At 42.0% G+C, this 24396-nt stretch overlaps 2 protein-coding genes across 2 annotated transcripts in view; one reads left to right on the plus strand and one right to left on the minus strand.

Moving 5' to 3' along the window:
- The window catches only part of LOC106027237 (intermembrane lipid transfer protein VPS13C-like), a 130462-nt gene extending 113092 nt beyond the window's left edge, over window positions 1–17370 (minus strand). The window contains 5 exon segments of the mRNA XM_063243363.1: window positions 2014–2115; window positions 3377–3472; window positions 6703–6745; window positions 8342–8385; window positions 16904–17370. Of these exon segments, the coding sequence (XP_063099433.1) occupies window positions 2014–2115; window positions 3377–3472; window positions 6703–6745; window positions 8342–8385; window positions 16904–17003 (385 nt within the window). The 5' untranslated portion in view covers window positions 17004–17370.
- Window positions 17371–22978: 5608 nt separating this feature from the next.
- Window positions 22979–24188, plus strand: LOC134474762 (C2 calcium-dependent domain-containing protein 4A-like). The gene has a single exon (XM_063243356.1). The coding sequence runs from the start codon at window positions 23108–23110 to the stop codon at window positions 24119–24121; it is 1014 nt and encodes a 337-aa protein (XP_063099426.1). The 5' UTR covers window positions 22979–23107; the 3' UTR covers window positions 24122–24188.
- Window positions 24189–24396: the final 208 nt, after the last annotated feature.

A 24396-nucleotide genomic window follows, 5' to 3' on the forward strand; every position in this document is an offset into this window, starting at 1 on the left:
CCGTCTGCACAGATCACAGGAACGATGTCCTTGAATCAGTCACGCTGGCCAGCGCTTTACTCCTGTGAACGGTCCCACATCGTTATCCCTCGTGCCAGGTGAGGTCCCTTCGTGGTCGCCACTTGACCCGGCCTGCGGATCAATCTATGGGTCTCAACCTGGAGAGGGGATCGGGGATGGGGGCAGGACAAGAGAAAAGAGAGATGGAGACAGGATGAGATTCCAATCGAGTCTCGTTTATTTTTAAAATGGCTACAACTTATATAGGGTGGGGGCGGGCCATAGGCAGGAAGAAGGCTTAATCTGATAGGTCATCGTCACATTCAGTTATATGATGTAAGCAGGAGAGGATTATGGGTAATGTAGGCAGGCTGAAACAGGAAGTTTGCTTGTCATGTGCATTGCAGGCAAGGGGAGGATCATGTAGGCTGACACACAAAATGCCCTCAGGCAGGAGGGGCAGGGCAGCAGCAGCTATTCAAAACCGCTCCCTACACCTCTTACTCTTCTGCACTCTTCACAGCTAGCTGAAGTAAACAACACGACACCTTCTGCCCCAATCTCTTGTGCTGCACATGATAAGTCCAATTCTCAGCTGCCCTAACGCCTGCACCTTTTAATCAGGATGCAACACACTTTCTCCTGCTTATCTTTATACAACTGCCTCTCTGTCCAAATCAAATGTAAGATCCCTGACAAGAGGATATAATAATTTTCTAAGTTTTACGTTTCCAACAATGTGTAAGCAGACTGACATTTGACTTCTCAAAAGCATCCTTCAAATTCTTGATTTTCTACCTAGGGTTTAATCCCTAGGCAAAATACACAAGGCTAGAAGTAAAATAAAACAACATTTAGACTTAAAAATTTTACAAAATTACATTAAAAGCTACTAAATGTCTCTTAATGACAACACCCATAACAGGAGTATGGGAAAGCAAAGACAGAAAAACGGAAAGAGAACTAGATATAGTTAATTAAATGCGAAAGAGCAACAAAGAACAGTGTCGAGGAAGACAAGTATATAACAAGCCTTTAAAAAACAAAATAGAATGAAACAGGAAACAGTTCAAGGCCAGCAGTGGAGCTCAGCGGTACAGCATAATGCCTACTCAACCAAAGGCTTTGGAGTCAACACCTAGTGCTACAAAAAACACAACAGTTCAAAGGGAAAACTTCATGAAAAAGAGGTGGAGAGGACCAAGAGATGGGTAAAGACAACCTGAAAACAATTTTCACAGTCATATAACAGATCAATTTCACATAACATGAAAAATTTAAAGTATACATAGAAGACTAGGCAAATAAAAAGCATTTACAATGCAAGAAAAATGACTACAGAAGGAAGGACACATGACCACCATCCATTATTTAACCTATGCAGTGCACAATAATATTGTCATAGTAATGTAAGTACTAACCAGAAATTGCCAAAGTTATGATGCATCCATATTATGGGATAAGGAAGAAGGCAATGCAGGTTAGAAGAGGCAGTAACAGAGGTAAACTCCTTGACTCACCACAGCAGGAGTCCTTGCCAATGCCTGCCAGCCTTCCACTAATAAGCTGCACAACAGCAGAGTGTCTGCTGCTCAGGCTTGTGATTCCCTCTCAGGAGGGGGTTTGAAGAGCAGCAAATGTTGAAAGCCAAGCTGCCTTTTCTTATCATAAGTCTTTTTTGGCAAAGCTTTGGATTTTTCAGGGTATATTTATATAGTACTTTGACAGAATTAACATTTTAAATACAGAATCTAAAATTTAGGAGTTTTCTGTTATTATCAGGAATTTCATATTCTGGGGAATATAAACTGATATGGTAAAACAAAAGGACAAAAGTAATCATTTCTACAAGGAAGCCAATTCTCTAGAAATAAAATCAAAGTTTCTTTTTTTTTACATGACAGTGAGCAACACTCTATTTTGTCAAGTAAAACAAATTTTACAAACACTAAATATATCTATAGTATGCATTATATATCAGGCTTAAGTTATCTAAAACATAAACTTACTTACCCTAATCTGCTGCTTTTTGAAGGGCTTCTTCAATTCGGGAAAGCTCTTTCTGTTTAACATCCTGCAAGGATTTTTCTTCTTTCTCAGAATCATACTTAATACCTAAAAATGTGTAGTTAATCACACAAAAGAAATGGAATCAATAAATAAATGTGAAAAGTTCAAACTTACTACAAATGTGTAACATAATATATTTTTTAAGTTCAAAAACACTTTTGTATCCTTTAGTTTCTCAAAATACTTAAATATAAGCGATTTCTATTGATTTATAAACCATAACCAAGAAAGGAAAAGAGCGAAGAAGTGACAAAAAGAAACAAAGATAAAAAAGGGAAAGAGGGAAAAGGCTATACAGATACATAAAAAGAGAAACTGAAGACAGAAATACCTGAGAATACTGGCAATTACTGAAAAATTTTCAGTAACTACAAAAATGATTTCCCATCCAATACCACCTGATATCAATGTAAAAGGATAAAAAGGCTTTCAGAAATTAATTCAGGAATATGTGTCAACAATCATAAAATATATACCCTTTTTGTCTAGGAAATCTCATTTCTGATGATGTATCTTAAGGAAATAAAGTAAAAGCACACATTAAAAGATTTGTAAAAAAAAGATATCGACAAGGTTCGCTATAATGGTGATCAAACATTAGCACACCATGGAACACATTACGGCCTTTCAAAATTGTCACTACTACTAGACAAACTACAAACTACATAAAAATGTCGTATCTTACATAAAAGACAGGTCAATGCTGCTGCTACTTAAAGGTTTATAATGTATATAATAAAACTTTGTAAGCAAAATACAAAACTGAAATTTGTATCTGTACTATGATTAGAAAATTATTAAGTAATTTTATCCTAAAACATCCAAATTTTTCTTATCACACTCTTCAAGTGGAAAAAATTAACTAAAGATGTTAAACTATAATATTTCAAAGAAATTCACTAAAATTAAAATAATGCAATTTGCTTAAAAATTTACCTATGTTGACACAAATTTTTGAAAAAACATTTACTTAAAATCAGAAGCAGTGAAATAGAATAAAGAATAAATTTTCTTATCTTGAAATGGGCAAATTAACATATCAGTACACTTTTAACAATTTATTACATTTCGTTTCCTAATAAATTTGCCTAAAGCATCTTAACAGAAAGATTAGATGCAAAATAATTACTCAGAGAATAGAATTTAAAACACTGCATATATTCTTTATAATAATAAGACATTATACACACAAATGTGGCTATTTATGTATACATATTCGTACCTTACTAAATACATTAGATATTTAACCCAGACAACAATTTAATATCCCTATGATATCACTGAATTGTTATAACTTAAAACATACTTGCTCCAGGGACAACAAGCAGATACAATCCCTCTAGAGTCGCAACAACTGCTTCTCCATAAAGGTTTTTCCAAGGAATCTTCAAAGCTAATTTACCTACAGAAACATAATTCAATCTTAAGTCCTTGTTTCACTGCTCAATAAGAGAAAAATTTCTCACTTTTCATTAAAAGTATCATTAAAATTCTTCATGCATACATTATTACTCAGGAAAATTGCAACACTAGCATTTAAAAGCTTTTTTCCATATAATACTACTAGTAGAAGCAAACTTCTTTATATTTGTCAAATTTCTTGCTAGTTCTTATTTGACATTCTAAAATGATAAGAGAAATGAAGCAGCTACTCCTTCAGTTTTTTAACAGAGGAAACTCGGTCTGGGAGAGGTTAAATTGTCCCAAATCCTTGCAGCCCATGAGAGAGCACCCAGAACCCTGCGGGCAGACCCATGCGCGTCCACTCATATCAGCCACTGACTCTCCAGAGCCCAAGTGTAAAATGGTATCTGCGCAAGATGCCAGGAGCTAAAGCACAACACAGCAAGGAGCCCCAGGGGACTGAACCGCCACAATGAAAAGAGGGTAGCTCTAAAGGCAAGATAAATTACTTTATCAATAATGCTATGATGTTAGTAGTGTTACACGACTCAGACCATTTATACTCCTAACTTGTATTTACAAACCACTGGGAGGCAGAATACATTTGTTCTTTTGGACACAGGTCATTAATGTCAGGTCCTTCAAAGATGAGCCCATGAAATTCCCAGAGAAAGGTATGCAGGGCAAAAGGCAGAGAAGAAAGCTAAATTCTGAAATGGACAAAATCTGTTTTGGGTATTTTCTCCCATGTCCTCCTTCATCCTGTCTCCTTCTGTATCTACCTGTCCAGGTCTCCATGCAGCCATGGCCCAGTCTCCCCTTAGTAGTATTAGTAACAATCCTGCCCACATCTTTCCTATCCCTGCTTTTTATGTTCCAAAAATAAATACCTTCCTTCCTCATAACTTTTTAAAAATAATGATATAACATCTACAGTTCTCTCAGTACTGCTGACCAAGACTTTCAGCAGAAAAGAATCTTTCAACTCACACTAAGCCATAGTACAAGAATCAATGGCATTTGTAATTGAAGATGCCCAAAGTTCAAAGAACTGATAAAGAATGCAGTGACCTGAAGAGGGAATAAAGTAGTATCTGGAATGCAGACTGTCCTGCCGGGTTGCAGCACTCAGCCAGAAATACCCGCCATTTCTTTCTGGCTGGTAACGTGCTGAGTTTCTAAGGGGCTCTGAGGCAGGGGATCTGCTAAGACCACCGCGCTTCTAGTCACCTCTGACAATCTTGTGGTACCAAATGCATACATGATACTACCATACACATATTACTTGCAATCATCTCACAATCTCATAACAAAATGTATCTGACTGCCTTCCTAGCAGAAGACCGAGACTGGGAAGCGCTCCTCTAGGTGCTATATCCACAAAGGACTGCTTATGTCCTACACCTCTTCTTCCCTCTGTCCTAACTCATTGCCCTCATCCCTCCAGAAGGTCCTGGAACTCAGCTAGTTGTATTATCCCCTCCTTTCAGAGATAAGAACTTTGTTTTAATTTAAGTACAAGGACAACCTAGAGTCGCTCACAGATATGATTAGCTCTTAGAAAATCAAACCATGTTTCAGCTTACTTAGCTACACTGACTCTACAAGTTAGGTACAATATTTTAACCCTGAACAGAAATTTAATAACTTATATAAACACTCCATAAACCAGAAAAGGATAAAAATAAAATATACTTTATATCCTAATATGTAATGGCCTTCTCAATACTCAATGAATAATCCTGGAAAAGGTATAAGTCCTCATGGCACGTTAAAAGAAAACAGAACAAATTTTAAATCATGAGAAAACTTATTCCAACATACAAATCTCCTTGTAAGAATATTTGAGTAGCCAAGGATTTAGCTCAGTAGCATAAGCACTTTGGCAAGCATGAGGTCCTGAGTTCGACCCCTGGGGTACCAAAAAAAAAAATTTGAATAACATAAAATATGTTAGCTATATAACATATGTCAGTATAACTCATCCAATATACTAGAAATGCAATTTTAACTTATGTCCCAATCTTAGATCTCTGTAACTTCCTTGAAGGCAAACATACCACATTTACCCTAGCCTCTCCCACAACTATTGGCAGAGTTTTGGATTTAGCACATGTATGTAAAGTAAAAGGATGAATAAATGGCTGTAAGTTCTACACTCTGGATTTCATTAAGCATACGGCCTCAACAACAATACTTCTCAAGCAGTGCTAAAGAGCACAACAATAGTCAATGCTACTTAAAATACAAACAAAAAAGGTGACACATGTACTTGAGATATTTCCAAAATAAGGGACTCTTATTTCCAATGTGAAAAAACATGAAAACATTCCTTTACATTAACAGGACACATAAAAATGGACCCGAATAAGTAAGTAATTACTAAGACACTGGAGTAGTGAAAAACAAAGCCTTCTCAAACCTTGAGTACCAAATGAAGAGAAGCAGCAGTGTGATACACTCCTGGGATATAGACGGATATGGCAAAAGTGAAGATTCTACAGTATAAATAAGGAATCAAGTGTGGGTGTAGAGATGGATGGATAGATTGACAGACAGACATCTCCAATAGTGTGGATTAGTTGGGAGAACTTTGTAGATTAAACTTCCTATTGAAAATCATATACTTAGCTGTGTATGGTCTAAGTGTAAGAATTTAGCTGCAGGGCCAGGGATATAGCTCAGCGACACAGCACCCTACTGGCAAGTGCAAGGGCCCTGAGTTCGATTCCAGAAATCAAACAAAAAAAATTTAGCTGCAAAGAGAAAGACCCCATACTCACCAAAACATAGCATCCGTACCACACTGCTGTGTAATACAGCAAGCGAAAATGGTTGAACAAAACGTGAGGGAAATAAGCTGCATTTAAAGTTTATTAATAGTTTATGAATTATACTACTTTCACAAACAAAGAAAAGCTTACACAAGGTGGATATCTATAGTCAAGCCAATGCTGTATTTATGCAGCGGAGCCAAGCCTGAAGAGCACAGACGCAGTTTAAATGTCCCCTCACCTTGGAGGGTAACTTCTACCCTTCTGCCAAAACATTCAGGTAGGTATTATTTATATGTTATGTGTATTAAGTTCAGAACTCTATAAGCACTAATGGAAGACAAAAATTTCTCACACTTTTGGTCAAGCTTAACACCATTTCTTAGTTTAAGTAATGCAAAAAAATAAAAAACAAAGGAATAATAATAATTCATACAAAAAGTTAAGTACTTACCAATTTGCCGAGCCTTGACTTTAAAAGGAACGTCGAATTCACTCTTCAGGAAAAAAGAGAAATTTAAAGGACATCTCACATTATTAAGCCCCAAAAAGTTACTCTAGTATCACGTATATACAGAAATACAGTACCCTCTAAAGAAAAAAATAAATAATGCATTTTCCGTATTTCAGTAATTCAGAAAAGGGTTTATAGCTTTAAAAGAAAAAAATCTTTACTGAACTTTGACTCTGCATAAAAAATTCACATGGAAAACTATTAATAAGAAAAATTTAAACAGCTTGTAGTTTAAAAATGGAAGTGGATAAATTGGTTAATTTGCCCTAATAAATCAAATCAAATATAAGCTCCATTAACTTAAACACACAGACATAGTTTGAAATGCTAGAACAAGAAAAGGAAGTTATCTCACACAGTAACTAAAACAGTAACTTAAAAAAAAACTAACTAAATAATTGTCTCATATTTAATAAATAAATAAAAAAATTTTAAAGATACATTCTTCAACTTAGGCTAAGAATTCAATTTGTTTTCTATGCTCATAATTCTATTTATACTTATGTTTTTATAAAATATTGACATAAACTGAGAAAAGTAAGCTTTATTCCAATCTCTAACAATACAAAAATAACTCAAGTTTTTGGACAAAATTTAAAAGTTGTGATGTGCCATATAAACACAGGAAAAAAGATCCAAATATTCTGAGGACCCACAGTTTTCCAGTTCATTTTTCTTTTTTTTTTTTTAACTTTTTATCCGTACCAGGGATCGAACTCACGACCGCCTGCTTGCAAGGCAGGTGCTTATGCCGCTGAGCTAAATCCCCAGCCCTCCAGTTCATTTTTCATCTTATTCAAGCCACAAACACAGGTATTTTAATGCTATAAATTAATTGTGCTTTAGCTGGGCGTAGTGATACGTGCCTATAATCCCAGCACTCCTGAGGCTCAGGCAGGAAAATTGTTGTAAATTAGAGGCCAGTCTGGGCTACAATGTGAGCCCAGGGCCAGTCAGAAAGAGATGGCAAGATCCTGTCTCAAAAAGACAAATAAATAAATAATAAAGTGTGATTTAAAGATGATTAAACCAATGCAGAAAGATATTATTAACTAGAAATTAGGAACCTGAAAATGTGATGAAGTGACTTCATAAATGTAAATTTAACCCAACAAACTAAATAGAAAGCAAATGGGATAGGAGAAAAATTGTTTTGCTTGCTCCACAGTAAGGGACAAAAATTATTTTCTGCAGTTAGTATTTTTTTTTAAATTCTTATTTTTTAAAAAAATTCTTTTTTTCTTATTATTACTGTTTTATAATGCCAGACTACTATAATTCATTACATAGTTGTTAAAGTCAAGCCCTTATTTAGTTGAAAAACGTGTAAAGATAATTCAGAAGAAAAATGTAGACTATGATGTTATAGTCAAGTTAGGTTATGTAAAAGTTCCACTTTCCAAAAGATACTATCTTGATCATTAGGAGAAATTTTTTTCTGTATTTTTAATCTGAGATTTCCTAATGGAAAATCATTGTCATTAAATAAAATGACTCAATCACTTTATATGGTACCTGGTACCAGATGCCCAGTAACCAAATTAACTGAGTTATTAGCGTAGTTTTAAAAAAGACTTACCAGAGCATTTTCTTTTATCTGCAGATTATCTAAAGCCACATTGCCTTTTAAAGAGAGAAGGTGACCCGGCCTGCGGATCAATCTATGGGTCTCAACCTGGAGAGGGGATCGGGGATGGGGGCAGGACAAGAGAAAAGAGAGATGGAGACAGGATGAGATTCCAATCGAGTCTCCTTTATTTTTAAAATGGTTACAACTTATATAGGGTGGGGGCAGGCCATAGGCAGGAAGAAGGCTTAATCTGATAGGTCATCGTCACATTTAGTTATATGATGTAAGCAGGAGAGGATTATGGGTAATGTAGGCAGGCTGAAACAGGAAGTTTGCTTGTCATGTGCATTGCAGGCAAGGGGAGGATCATGGGAAATGTAGGCTGACACACAAAATGCCCTCAGGCAGGAGGGGCAGGGCAGCAGCAGCTATTTAAAACCGCTCCCTACAAGAAGGAAAAAAAATACATTAACACAACAACTAGTATAACCTATCATAATGCAGACCAACCCCTAGGAATACAATGTTAAAAGCTAAAACACATGGCAAAGGACCTGCCTAAAAATGGAAATATCAGCAATGAGGCATAAATCATAATGTGTCTACATTAGAACCAAAAAAAGTAAAGAAATACAGTAAAATATGCACAGAATATTTTAAAAGATTAAAATGCATAGATTGATCCAACTTCAAAAGCTATACCAAATACACTGGTGTATGCACAGCACTGATAAAAAGACACATAGCATAAAGCTCATGTCTCTATAGGACATCTTCTGGGTTTTTGTAGTTTTCAAATTTGCTAAAATAAATTGCTGAAAAGTATTATAAAACAAGAGGAGGAGGCAAGAATATAGGCAGTAGCCTAGCACCTACAACACAACAAAAAAACTTAAACTAAGGCAGTAACTTCAGAGTCAAAGACATGGAGTCACAGTAGAGTGATTTTGGAGTCAGGACTGACAGGCTGGCACCAGTGCAAATCTAGGACTAACACAGTAACTGCAAAAAAGTGGCATGTGCTTGGCAGTTGGCAAAAAAAAATCCTTAAGTATTATTTGCAGTAAAGTCATATAAGATGTACATATATTCCTGGGTTTTAGTCTATCAAACAATGAATCATACTAAACACAACTAGGAAGTCAAACCAACAAAACAGATATGCACAGCGCTAGTGCATTACTAAAGCCATTCAAACTACTCCAGCAATAGCTGAAGTGCACAGGAAGACTTGCATACCTGCCTGGGAGGATCTAAGCATCACCAGGAGCGCTCAGAAGTCATTGGCATTAGAGGTGAAGTTTTCAAAACAACTACCAAGACAGTAACACAACAGGTGTAAAAAAAAAAAAATCTTTTGAAATAAGGGATGTTTCCAATGCACAAATTTTGGCTCTGTGATGAAGTAACACATTGGGAAACACTGAACAGCACCAATACAGGTAATGAAGTTAAACAAGTGTATTTAAAAAGATGGGCAAAGAGCTCACAAGAGATTATAACTGGGTGGTGGATTAAAGATGGCTTTTTATTTTTTCAATATTTTCTACTTGTCATATATTTTATCCACTTACCAGATTATAAGGGAAATGGGAAAATAAAGGTAAATCCCAATGTCAACATGACCTCAATATATTTTATATCATTTCCTCCTGTATCTTCTATCTTATCTGCAGACAAAAAACTAACAGAACTACCTATTTCTGCTATCCAAAATCTAACAAATAAATGCGTACTTCCGCTCTGAAAAACAATGTGAATGCTATTTGACAACGTAACTATAACAATCCCATTCTGCACACTGTTTGCACTAGAGGAGGAGCCAGGAGCCCCAACACAAAGAGGAGGCAGCAGCTTGCAGATTAACAGGGCCAGGAAAAAGGGTGAAAAGCCCTGCCTAAGGGGAAGCAGCAGGTATGGTGGGCTCCTCAGGAGAGCTTGGGAGTCTCCTTAACACACTATAAACACTTTGTACAACAGCCATAAAGTCACACATCAGATCTTAAGGCCCACCGTGGAGATTTTAATCTCAAAGGGTAAATCTTTAACCCATATTTATCTATGAATCTTCATTCTCAAACCAGAAGACAGAAATGGAACTAAATCCATTAAAATTGGCAAATGACATCAAGCATTGGAGAAACCTTTAAAAAAAAAAAAGGTGCTACATTACAGAACAACTAAATCCATCTATTTGCGAATAAAACTCCAATGGCAGTGGGGTAATAAAGAACTATGCCTAGTAAGTATAAGAACAGCTTTTAAAATACATAATGACCTAGAAAATAAATATAAAAATTATAGAGCTGGTGTTAAAACCTCTAACCTGAAATTACCTCCCCCAACTTTCTCAGAAGTTTCAGCTGCACCTTCTTTGCGATATTTAACACTTTATATAAACCCAACCTAACTATAAACCCTTGACTCTCCTCATAGCAAGTACTCCACCAATGCTGAATTCATCGGTTCAGGATGCACACCGTACGGGGCAGAAGCAACTCCAGTACAGACATAAACTTTTATTTTTAGAGAGTACTTCCAGATCTATGACACCACTGGACCCTCACAGCCCCCTGGGCAGAAGGACAGACATACTAAGAAAGCATACAGATATACTGAGGTTTAATGTGCGGTTAAAGGATGGGCCTCAAAATATCACAGGGACCTGTAAGCAGCAGGGCCACCATTCCGTCCTCTGTGTCCAAGGCTGGGCTCACAGCACCACTCTGCAACAGCAGGGCAGCAGCGGAGCAGGACTTTAACTCAGAAGGTCAAACTACTTCCTTGAGAGGAAAAAATGCCAGAGGAGAGCAGACACCAGGCTGGGAAGCCTGTGTACTTGTGGGCTCTACTTTCACTCTCTGCATTTTCAGAGAGATGGAAAAAAATTCCAGAAACAAAAAGGGTAACTAAAATTAGTACAGCCAGGGCAGAAGCGCAGGCAGCACCAGCCAAGGGATATTGTTAGCAGCACACAGAAGGAAGGACAGGCCGCAGGCAAACCTGTGGGGGCGGGGTGAAAATCTACTTTCTCAACAAAAAGAAAAAGAAATCCCCAAGCTATGTTTTAGACCACATAAATCTAATCCTCCCTCATTATTTATACATGAATAAACCATAAGGACATCAAGAGATTTATCCAAGATTCTCCAATATTTTTGTGGCAGTAGTAAGCATAGAAACTATGTCTCCTGACTCCATGGCCAATGTTCTTCATATAAAAAGAGACAGTCATCAAAAACTGTGATTAAAATTCAAAAGCACCCAATATCCAAACATATCACACCCTAACCCAGGACACTGGGTAAAACAGGAACACTCGGTGCCACAGACTTACAGATTTCTGTATGCACCTGTGACAGAAGCATTCTCTACTCATTTGAAAGTGTAACAAAATGTACACACACTCATTTCCCAAAGAAGTCAGGGAAATTATTGAAAAGAAGGAATCAAGTTATTTTAATGACCAGTTTTAGGAAACATGAGGAGAATACTGTAGCAATTCATGAACAAATTTCACACCAGCCTAGCCATGGACGCCTCACTATCCAAGGGACACTGCTTCTGATCTGCATGGAGACTGCAGGGAGCAGCCGGGGAAGAGAAGAACAGCAACTCCTGAAAGGGGAAGTCCTGGCAAAGGAAGGTCCAAGCTGCAGTCACCCGGAGCCCTCCTGAACTTTCTCCCTCCCACGCAGGAGGGATCCCGTGAGGGTGAGTAGTGCTCTCACTTCCTAGCAGAATGGTTACAAAGCGCTGACTCTCATTTTCTAACCCATAATGCTGCTTCATCTGATAACATATATTTACACTCCAGAAGGATCTTTCTGTGGATTAGTGTATATACTACAGGACAAGTGGGTAAGAAACCAGGCCTTCGGTTACACCAGGTGTTGGCCTGCAACAAAGGACTTTTCAACTTTTCTCTACAGGCTTAAAAACATCTGGGCACCTGAGTCTTGTTTTATTTTTTTTTTTTTATTTTCAATGTGTTGAGGGAAGAAAACAAAAGATCTTCTTTTTCTTTCATTCCCACACTGCCCTACAGCTCCCTTTATGATAATACTGTAGCCTTGGACCGTCGATTACCAGTGTAATGCCCAGCAGTGAGCAAAGAACACACAGGACAGCATCTGGCTCACCGGACCTCTTCTCACCACGCAGCAGGGTCAGCAGCAGAGCGCTTACCTGCTCACCTCACAAGGGGCTCAGGCTGCTCTGGGTTTGCTCCCACGAGGAAAGACAAGACCTGGCCCATCCTTCTGATTTACAGATTAAGAAGCAAACATCACTGCTCAGTGTGACCTACCAAAGCCACACAACCTGGCAGCACCGGAGTCAGGGTTGGAACCCAGGCTCCCGAATTCCTGGTGCCACCTCAGAGCTAATCCTCCTTTCCAATGCTGCTCTGCTTCACCGCCACGGGCAGCATCCCTGATGAAACACCCAAAATCCAAACTGTTCGAGACCATTAAAAGCAGCTCTGAGCAGGACTTAAATTTTACTAGTTGGCTTTCTATGTTTATCTGTGAGTCTGTCCTAGGCCTAGGCACCTTGCCTGGCGACGGGAGCTGATTCATAGTAAGTGAACCTCTATGAATCACTGGTCCTGGCTAAGGCCTATAGTGGCCTGTGAGGTCAGGGATACCTCAAAGGGCAAAATAAGGCCACAGCTTCAGACACTTGGCTCCAACCCTAATTAACTAGGTAAAGACTGCAGCTGCAGAAATTACTCCTACAGTCACTCCTAGCATGTCTTCATGATAAGACAGAGCTACTGAACTGACTTGATTCATTTCTTGGAGACGTCCTTGAAGTGACTCCCAAGGTCCTGCTCATTGCCTGCACTTTCCTCAGTTTCCCCACCCCTTGTTGTTGGACCTCATAAATAAAATGGGCGGTCCAGAGAAATCTCTGTCTCAGCCCTCTGAGTCTCGGGCTTAATTAAAGGGTCTTGACCCTCTTGAAGCCCTAAAAAATCATACAATTTCTCTCTTTTAATTTAACCTCTGCCGTACACTCATTTGGGAGATGGGCGATCTAGATCAGGACCCGATACCAAACTGCTACAAAATCCCAAACCTTTGGAATGCTGCCTGCCACACTGCCACATGAAGCATCACAGTCAAAGTACACTGACACTAAAAACACTCAGGCTACATGCGTAAGACATGTAAGGAACATACGAAATATACATGAATACTGTGTTTAAACTTGGATCTCACACAGAGAAATCTCATTTTACATATGTACAGATATTCCAAGATCTGGGGACAAAAACCCAAAATGCAAAAACAGTTCTGGCCCCAAGAATTTCAAATAAGGGATCAGGCTACGGCAGTGATGGCAAACCTACAGCACGTGTGCAGCAGTAGGCTGTTCATGTCACTGAAAGCTCTGAAAGGTTCGCCACCCCTACTCCATGGGTACTGGCAAGCAACGGGGAGTCGAGAGAAAGATGGGACAGTAAACCCCACAGAGCAGTCTGGCTTGCAGGGCTTCTGAGCACTCCCTACCTTGTTCCTCTTTACGGCCACCTCAGCCGCTCCCTCCGACCAACATCTCCTGGCCACCTGTGTACTCCACTCCTCTAACCCAAGTTGAGAACCAAAGGTCTCACCAGAGATGTCCCTGCTCCTCCACACTAAATCACTATGAAAATCAAATTGGCAAAGAGCCTACCCCGGTACCTACATTGCAAAAGACCTAGATTTCAACACACTTTCCAAATACTCGCTGCGCATAAAACAATTACATCCTGGATGCACCCCAGATAGCTGAGGGCTGTGCAATTTCTCTTCTGGTGCCAGGATGTGGAGAACAAAAACCTAAGTAAATCCTCCTATCTGCACCAGCAACACGTGTCCACCAGGCATTCCTCTCAATCTTCACAAACCCAAATTCCACACCAGCTGGCAGGAGGGTAAATGCAAACCCAATCAGACTTTTTAAGAAATTCCCTGGGAAAATAAGAAGTGTTTAGATACATAATGCTAGTTCTACCTTCTATAGACTGTAAGGCACCAGAGTTTGAATTTAAAAGAAATATACTTAGGAAATAAGTAAACTTTTTTCCATCACTCAGGTGGGATTACTATCATCATTCCTGTTAGTACTAACAATCACGAGACATTTTCACATCATTATAGATCCTACTCACTTTACAGGTTAGGAAACTAAGACTTAAGAGAATTAAAATGTTTTGCCCACGGTCCTATAACTAGTAAATACTTAGGGTCTAATTTTTTTAAAACAGCAATTTTTGAAAGGGCATTCTGCCTAAACCCATTTAAAAATACTGAGAACTGCCTGGTATTAATAAACACTTTAAGAGGAAAACCCAAAAGAAAAACAATAGCTTCAGTTATTTGTTGGGTTTTGTTTGAGGGGAGCAGCTTCTCTAATTCAAAAGCAATACCCACGGCCCAATTCTGATACTTAATCCCCTGTCCCTTTTATTATTATTAAAAACATTTATTATTTTTATTATTGATTTTGCTGAGTGCCTATATATGTACAAGTTTATATACAACCCAATCCTCTTTAAATCATGTAAACACAGTATTCTAAATCTTAAAACCACTTCCTGAGACCATCCAAAAATTATGCAACATAACTTCCAGTCACTTTTAACACATTGTTTCCTCTCCCCACTGTATGTCCTCTTTCAACGGCCCTACTAAAATGCGCTGCGTGCAGTGCTCTGTACATCTCCTATACATGCAGAAGGCAATCTTAGCATTCATTCTCTTTACACCAGTGTCTCAACTAACACTGAAGGCTGTGTAATTCTTCATGGCAGAATACTGCCAAATATCCTCCCACCCCCTGGGGACCAAAGTCACTTGCTCACCAAAAAAACTACTTAAACTAGTCAAATACTACCATTACCAAGTATCAACACAGTTATTTCCAAACACTTATAAGATCAACTATGTGAATTCTTCACCTCTTGAAAACGTGTAAATTCAACAAGAAAAAAACTGAAAAACCCAACTGTGAAGATGCAAATCTAATCTGATAATGCAAATAATTTTCAATTAGAACCATATAAAATTTTCAATCTTTGCATACCATCAATATTACAATTTCATAAAGCTTTATCAAGTTTATACTCCCATTTGTTCATTCCAAAATGTTTCAAGCTACTTTTTTTAGTAATATTTACTAAGAACAGAAATAATCAATTCAGATATTCTATTTTAAGGGAAATTGGTGTTATGAAGATATGCTGAACAGTAACTGTAAATAAAAGTACCTAACTTCTCTCTTCCTTTGTAGTAACCACAAATTATGAAGCAAAATTATAAAATCGGAGAGGTGGATCGATAAAGCTGAGAGAATGAATATCCAAGTAGATATGCATTCGACACAATCCGTGAAAAAAATAAATTTGTTTGAGCCTATTATACAGTTCCCGTAGGGCCTGTCTGAACACTATATTCTAAAATACAGAAAACAGTATCAGGGTGTGGGTGTACAGTGTACCATATGACATGAATGCACAAGGCCTTGGGGCTTGAACCCCAGCAACAACGAATAAACACAAAAAAAGGATGAAGCTGGGAGTGATGGTGCATGTCTATAATCCAAGGCTGAGGCAGGAGGATCTTTGCGAATTCGAGACTAGCCTGGGCTGCAAAGTGAGTCCAAGGCCAGTCTGAACTGCATTGCCAGACTCTGTCTCAAAAAAGCCAAAACGGAAAAAGAGACAAAAAAGGTAAAAAGAAACAGAGAAATAAAATTTAGTAACATTTAATTTAGCCCAATATAGTCAAATATCATCATTCAATAGATGAGGATTTTAAAAATTACTGAAATTGCACATTTTTATCCTGTCGTATTACGAAAAACGTTCATACTCAAAAGCCAGTGTTTATATTACATTTGGACCACGTCTTAGTTCACACTCATCACATTTCAAGGGCTCCACAGCTACCTTAATAGGTAGCTTCCCTTTTAGAGCAGGTTCCTAAACATTCCTTAACTGATTCAGTAACTACCACATTTGCGTACTTTTCTGCATTTCCCACTAAAGCTGACAAAATCTTCCACAGAAGAAGAAAGTATTCGCAATATCCACAAAGCTGAAGGCAAAGTTTTTGCAAATAACTAAGTGTCCGCACTGGAAACCAGGGCCTCGGGCACGCCGGGCTCCAGCCCTCCCCCAAGCCACACCCCTAGCCCTAAGGAAGCTCCGGGAAGAACGCTTAAGTACACTACTCAGAATCCGCTCTGCGCGGCTAATCGCTGAGGACCAGAAGGCTGCGAGCGTTTTCCGGCGCCCAGGCACCTAATCGATGATGATGATGATGATGCAGGTCTGGGCTAGGACTGCTCTGTATCGCTGCAGCACATAACTGCGGGCGGTGTTGGCTCAGCGTGCCGGGGGACATCCCTCAGCCCAACCCCCGCTAGCCGCCCGTCCGCCCGGAAGCAGCTGCAAGCGCAGGACCTTGACCCCTTACGGGCGCGGCTCACCCGGCCGACCGCACTGACCCACGATTCCGCCGAGGTCCTGGCCCAAGCCCGCCCATCCGTCCCCAGGCCCGCGCCGCCGCCCGCGCGTACCGCCCCAGATGCCCAGCTTCAGCTGCGACTTGTCAAGGTTCTCCACGTAGTCCCCCAGGAAGCGGTTCAGCAGGTCTGCGACCACCGACTCCAGCACCATGGCGCGGAGCCGGAACGAAGTAGGCGGCGACCCGGGCGGGCACCCTGCCCCTGCGGCGGCGCACCGCTCAACCCGCACGGAGCGTGTTCCGTCCGCGCAGGCGCGCCGCCATCGGAGCGAGCGTGGGACCTGCGTGCCCGCGTGCGTGCCTGCTTGTGCGCGTGCGCGGGTCCGGTCGCGAGGGGCAGAACCAGGGCACGCGGGTACCCGGACCGAGGCGATGGGTGCGGGGAGAACTCTATTGAGTAATTTAAAAGCTCCCGGAGACAAACGCGCGTGGAGACGGCGGAAGGAGCCCTCCCTCCGCGGGGCTTCACCACCCGGAGGGCACCACAGCACCCAGGGCTTCCTGTTCTTCAGTCTCCTGACTATGGTTGCCAGTTCATCGTTCCCTGTGTCTCTCGCTGGCTTTGAACTGGCTCTGCTGTGCTGTGACCTCAAATGGGAATACAGTATATGCGGGAATGACCTTCAGCCTAGTGAAATGGAACTGCCCGCTGGGATACCGAATCTCTGCAGAGAATAAACTGCCGACGAAACAGTTCTCTGAAAAGCTGTTGAAATCCCATAGACAGAAACCTAAGACACGCTAGGATTTACTGTAGTCGCAAGCGTTTGTTGAATGCTTTACTGCGAGGCAGTTAATCCCAAAGACTATGTATTTATTGCTCTTGACATAAGTTTTTAAGGATACAAAGTACATATTTCTTAAATGCGAAGTCCTTTAGAAATAGAGAAGAAAAAGTCACTTTAGTGAGTGGAACAAAGGGTACGACCTACTCAGAGAAACGAGTGTTAGTGATGCCTTGCATACTCATTCCTTGTATTTCTATGTAAACTCTTGAAAGAGTAATGTATAAATGTGCTCTTACATGTTCGTTCCATTTTGTTACGTGTAAGCTATACTTTATTATGCCTAGGTAGGCATTTCCATATAATCCTCACAGAAGATTTCTACATCCATCAGTTCTCCTGTAACCGGACACAACCCTCAACACCCAAACCTAAAGAAGGACAGGTTAAATTTGACTCATTTTAAGGGGATCCAGTCCATGGTCATCTGGTTCCAAAGAAGGTGTATCATGCAAAAGCAGTATCATCGAGCAAAGCTGCTTAGTTCTTGGCAGCTGGTGAGCGGAGAAGGGGAAAGGGACCAGCTATAGACCCCAAGGGTCACACCTCAGACACACCAGGAAGTGTACTCCACCAATCCAGACTGCAAAGCCGGGTTAACCCTCCCACAATAACTGACACAGCTGGTGAGACAGTAAGTCAGGTAGTAGTACTGTCTGCACAATGTAGAAAACTGAAGTAATGTTGTGATTTACTTAAAATGACACAGCACAGAACGTATTACCTCCCTTTACTTCACTGAGCCCCAGCCCCATTTCTCTGCCAACAGTTACACAGTTTAATCACCACGGGGCTACTAGTAATCCTCAGAGATCTTCCTTGAGAAAGATAACGCCAAAATAAAAACTTGGAAGGTGGAAACTTCAGCTCAAACTTTTTACTACAAATAGTAGTATCATATAATTTAAAAATCTTACTATCTTCCATTTTCAACTTGTTCTGAAAACTTGTTATGGGCCTCCAACCCATTAAAATGCCCCAAATCTTCAGTATTTTTAAGGAGTCAGATATGTACAGTGTCAGTTTAAAACTAGCATAGCTAATGTCAGGAAGAAACACCACTGGCATCCCTCAAGCACAGTCCTTTACCAGAAACTCCATACAGAGATGAACTGAAAAAAAAATCCCATAATTATAATTCTGACCTTTATTCGGGCTTTTTGGCAATGAGGACAATAAAGGCAATTACAAAACAAAAACTACAGTGAGGGACCGAGTCATAAAAACAAGCAAAATATTTCTGTTAAATTGCAAGTCAAAGTTAGGCAATATTTCTTAAGCATCAACAACTGTTTAAATTTTTTTTAATTCTAACTTTACATCACCTGACATCCACACCTCTGCCCTGACCCATCCACCCAAGAGTTTTTGGAGGAAAATCAAGGATTTGGGGACAAAAAAAGATGCTGAAAAGGCCACAGCATAAGCAACTATGTCATAAACAGTAAAATTTAGGAAGGTAAGCTAGGAGGAAGCACAGTGTTAGGGCCAGAAGTAAACTTTAAGTTTGTCTGATTAATCCAATCCCTTACCAGACAGATGGAGACACAGAAACCCCCAGAGAACTAAGGGACTTGTCCAGTGCCCCACAAGTCAGTGACCAGGTAAGGTAAAATGCACATGGCCTGCCCACTTGGCCTGTGTTCCTTCTAACTCTCCATGTTCTACCAGATCAAATAGGATGCACACATCAGAAACTAGTATTTTATTCGCTTTAAGCTCTCTTCTTGCTTTGCCTGCTATCTAATCCCCTATGTATTAGTTTTGTGAGTCTGCATCTTCCTTCTAATCAACACATCCTAACTGCATATTTTGTAGTGTAATGTTTTGATTCATGTATAGTGATCTAACCAGGATAGTTAGCATACTGATCACCTTAAACTTTTTATCGTATCCTTACAGTGAGCACAGACTCTCTCCTAGGGACGTTGTGATCTACAGTGCATCATTGCTAACTACATTCACCCAACTGTGCCATAGGCCAGCAGAATTTATGCCTCATCTAACATTGTACCCTTTCACTATTCTCTCCCTCACCTCCCTCCCAACTCTGCTTTGAGATGTTCAGTTTCCTTTTAATCTGCAAGCACCTCCAGGCTTGGTGACATGCAATCTGTTTACGCTCACATCACGAATTGTTTTCCAGCTCCATTACCAAATGTTCCTATGGCTACAGCAATGAGCTCAGGATGACCACAGTATTCCTCTGAATAAGTCTGTGACCCTGTCACATCATCCTCCTGAGTCCTGGCTGGCTCACACTTCTGAGTTGAGTAAAAATAAGGCTTAGTGTATAGTCAAGGGCCCCAGGCACTCAAGGGCACATCTCTGCTGATTTCAAAAAGCATTGTACACGAAATGCTTCTTAGGTATTACTGAAGAAAGTGAATCATTAATTTTAAAAAACACTAAACCTTTGTTTGGCTATGCAGAGAAATGTTTTTAAAGGAACCTATGTGAATCAGCTAACTCCCTGCCAAGGAAACAAGCATAACAACAACAACAATAATGACAGCTGTTAGTGGGCATTTGGTGGCTGCTAACCATTTTCATAGGTGATTTTTTAATCTTTAGAGCAGTCTTACATCTTATGTGATAGACCCTACCCCATTTTACAGTTTGGGCTTGGAACAGATTAATAAGCTGATTAACAACATCTCAGCCAACTTCTCAGCCTGAACTCTGACCTGTGCTCCTCTTCATTTTCACCAGAGGCTCTCTCTGCTTGCACAAAGCTAACAACGCCTTGTTTAGAAAGAAAAGTTGAATAAGAAGTGTACCCTTTGGTAATTATCATCCCACAGTTTTAGCTTCAGCACAAGAATTTGGACCAACGGCCAAGGATTTAGCTCAGTGGCATAAACACCTGCCTGGCAAGCATGAGGTCATGAGTTTGATCCCTGGTACCAAAAAAAAAAAAAAGGACCAGGAATAAAGGTGGTATCAAGATAGAAAAGAACTGTCTCTAGAATAAACTCCAGGGCTCTCCAATCTTACCTTTCAAACTAAATGTCTAACTGGTGTTCAGAAGTCTCTTCTTAGCCCAGAGTGATGGCACATGACTGTAATCCCAACACTTCGGAGACTAAGGCAGGGGGATCATTGTGAGTTCAAGACCAGCCTGAGCTACAAAGTGAGCACAAAGCTAGTCCGACCTGCACAGTGAGATCCTGTCTCAAAAAGACAAAAAAAGCCTCTTCTCCCTCAGAAGACAGAATTCAAATATATCATTATTTAATACTAATTCCTCCTCCCCCCCCCTTCTCCTCCTCCTTTTTCTTCTGATGCATGAACATAACTGATATCACCTGGAACAGCCTGGACCCACCTGCCAAGCACAGTGGCAGGGACCCAGAAAGCAGTCAATTAATACTGCTTTGAGTGAATGAATGAACTAATTAGCATTTGTTTTCCTCTGTAATAATAAACACAGTATCTGACATGAGTATGCAAAGCTCCGTGCTAAGCAGTTCACATGCATTCTCTTAATTTATACCGTGACAACAATGCAGGTAAACACCATTAGTAATTCTAATTTGAGATGGAAGCTCAGAAAGGCTAAGTAACTTGCTCATGGTGAGCTCCCACTCTGGTATCAAAATCAGCTATGAGTTCCGACCCAGTTTCCTCAACCATTATGCAATATTCCTGCTATCCTCACCAATAATAACCACTGCTCCTATGTGTTTACCATGTGCCATAATTTATATTATCACAGGTTTCTGAATTTAACCCCAAAAAACATTCACTGCCCATTAGTGGGTATTATCTCCCCCGCCTCCTCTCATCGGTGTGTGACCATGGGTAAGTTATTTGACCTCTGAAAAGTTTTTCATCTATAAAACAAGGATGGCCAGAACTCACAGGGTTTCTGAGACAATCCTAGAGACTATATCTAAGTCACCTACACAGCAACTGTGTGCTCTGGGAACAAAATACATACACCCTCTTCTGAGGACACCTTCGCATGGAGGCAGTTTAATTCATTCAACATTATTGGAAAAGCAATTTGAAGGCAACATGTTAGAGACATCGTACACCACGCCCTGAACAAAATGCTCAACTCTCTATCTGCCAGAGCTAGGTGGAAACAACTCCCCTACAAAATAAACCCGAGTCAGTTTTCAAACTGAAGGAAAAGGGTTCCTGGTTGGCCAGATACGGTCACAGTGCCTCCAAAGATGATTCCAATAGCCCAGACATACTCAGGAATATATTTCTTTAAAAAAGGAATATATTTTCCTAAACAAAAATCATACATGGCTCAAGAAATAGGTTATGTTTTTTAATTGAAGTATAATGTACATACAATAAAGGGCCCTAATCTTCAGTGTACAGTAGGTGATTATTTTATATGTTACACCCATTTCACCCACCCAGGCCGATATGGAAATTTTCCAGCACTTTATGAAATTCCTTCCAACCCACAGTGATTTAAATTCAACTCAGCCCATCTAAAGTAAAAACAGAAAACCAGAAAGCAATAAACAACTTAAAAAGCTGTGCAACGGAAACACAGGATTCCTAGAAGGGTAGTAAGAGTGAAACAAGCCCTACTTTTGTTTTCTTCTGAAGGGTGAAAGCAGAATGTTCCCGCATTCACCTTCCTTTGGGGTTTTGATCCTCAAAAATGACCCGGTTCCATAGTCAATTTAATCCTCTTTGGCACGGCAGGAAACAAACTTTGACACACCAGGAAACAAACACGGTTCAGGGTTTGGGAGAATACCTTCACCCAAAGCAGGAAAACCCACAGGCTGCGAGTCTGCCCGGCAAATCCCGACACGTGGCAGAGGGATAGGGCAGGGCCTGGCGTCAGGTTACCAGGCAGCGCAGCCAACGCCAGCTGGTATAAAAGCTGAGGCCAGCTGTCCCTGACGTCGGTGCTGAACCTGCAGCGCGAGCTTTGAATTCCTGCGAAGCTGCGTGCCTCTTCCGGTGGGCGACACGAAGTCATCTAACACTGTTTGGAGAAGCAATTTACAAGGTAACATCGGGTACAAGCGGGACCCGAGCGGCGTGCTCAGTTCCCAGGGAAGGAGAGCTCTGCGGGGGCTGAATCTAAAAAGGGAGAACAAGCCAACTTCCCGGAGGAGACAAATAATAATAATAATTCTCGCTGGGAGCTAGAGTACAAGAGTCCCTTACGGATTCAGGGCACCAAAGCACAAAGCCGAGCGCCTTTTGGCACCAGGGCGACCAAAGTCAGAAGCCAGCACTGAGAATCTGTGCTTTAGGTCAGTGAAGGGAAGCACAAAGCTGCGCGACCCCAACTGCACGCGATAAGGCATCTGACAGGACAGGAGAAAAGCGATGTTCCATCACTAAACAACAAACAGTTCACAACCGTGAGCTACAGTCAGCCCTGTCCCAGCAAGGCAGCGAAACCGCAGAGTGCGCCGTGCGGGTGGTCTGTGTGCTGCAGGGAGTCAGTCCTGGGCAGAGAGTAACCGCGCCCGCGCCGGCCTCACATGTGGTGCCTGGAGCGGCTGCTGCGGGGCAGGGACCGGATCCTCAGGAGTCGCGCCCGCCGCTCCAAGGCGCGCTCCCCCGCCGCCTGCGCCAACGTGCTTACCCCGGACCGCATCCCCGAGTTCTGCATCCCACCGCGACTCGCGCCTCGCTTAGCCCTGGCCGCCCTCCAGAGCCCCCGGGCGGAGGAGGTCGCAACAGACGACGGCGCCAGCTGCACCGACTGGGACCCGCGCTCGCAGGCTGCGCTCTCGCTGTCGCACGTGCCCCGTGCGCGCACCGCCTACCGCTTCTGCGCGCTGCTCGAGAGCCCGCACACGCGCCGCACGGAGTCGCTCTTGCTCGGGGACCCCGCGCCGCGCCCCCGGGCCCGCACCTACGGCGGCGGAGGGACGGGAGCCGCGCCCCTCGCGCCCACGCGGGCACCAAGCAGCGCTGCCCCCTGCCCGCCCCGGGACACGCCCGCCCCGGAGCCCCACAGCCGCCGCCGCCGCCGCCGCCTCCTGCGCGCCTCCGACCGCCTACTGAGCCGCGCGCTTCGGGCCCGGGGGAGTCGTGGCCCAGCCCGCGCCCGCTGGGTCTCCAGCGAGGAGGACGACGACCACGACAGCGACGGCAACGGTGACAGTGACGAGCGCCACAAGGACGCGCAGCCCCCGATCGAGCGCCTGCGGGCAGAGGGCGCCGCGGCTCTGGATCCCGATCCCGGCGCGCGCGGCGGGCGCCTCCGCCTGCGGCTGCTGCGCCCCGAGAGCCCAGCCACGGACGCCCCCGAGTCCCGCGTCTCTTGCCGCAGCCGCCACCTGGCCCTGCGGCCGACGAGCCCCACACGCGAGCAGCGCCGCCTGATGCTCGGCTGGAGCCGGGGGTCTGCTGCAGACCCGGAGCCAGACTGCACTGGGGCGTCAGGGGAGCCGGTGCGCCGTCTGACTATGCGCGTCCGGGTAGGGCACACGGGGCGCCCACGGGCACGGGGCTCCCTAGTGCTGGGCTCGCTGCTGCTGCTGCCCTGAAGATGCACCGTGGACTCTCGCACACTGACAGCCGCTCTGTACAAAATAAATGTGTTTTATCCTTTTATCCAGTGTTGGCAGAGATGATAGTGGATTGACAATCACAGTAAAGGATAGAGGCGTGTGTGTGTGTGTGTGTGTGTGTGTGTGTGTGTGTGTATGTGTTCACACCTTGAAGATTTTTATCACAGTGATGCTCTGCAGTGTTTCCTAGTGGAGAGAGCCAACTTCATTTCATATGTACCACACTCTAGAAATACATCTTCATGCAGTGT

The sequence above is a fragment of the Cavia porcellus genome, unplaced genomic scaffold (assembly GCF_034190915.1).
Source record: "Cavia porcellus strain 051 isolate PalLab524CR breed Dunkin Hartley unplaced genomic scaffold, mCavPor4.1 scaffold_38, whole genome shotgun sequence".
Lineage (NCBI taxonomy): Eukaryota > Metazoa > Chordata > Mammalia > Rodentia > Caviidae > Cavia > Cavia porcellus.

Coding starts and splice junctions, on each gene's coding strand:
- LOC134474762 (XM_063243356.1), top strand. CDS start 23,108: ATGTGGTGCCTGGAGCGGCTGCTGCGGGGCAGGGACCGGATCCTCAGG.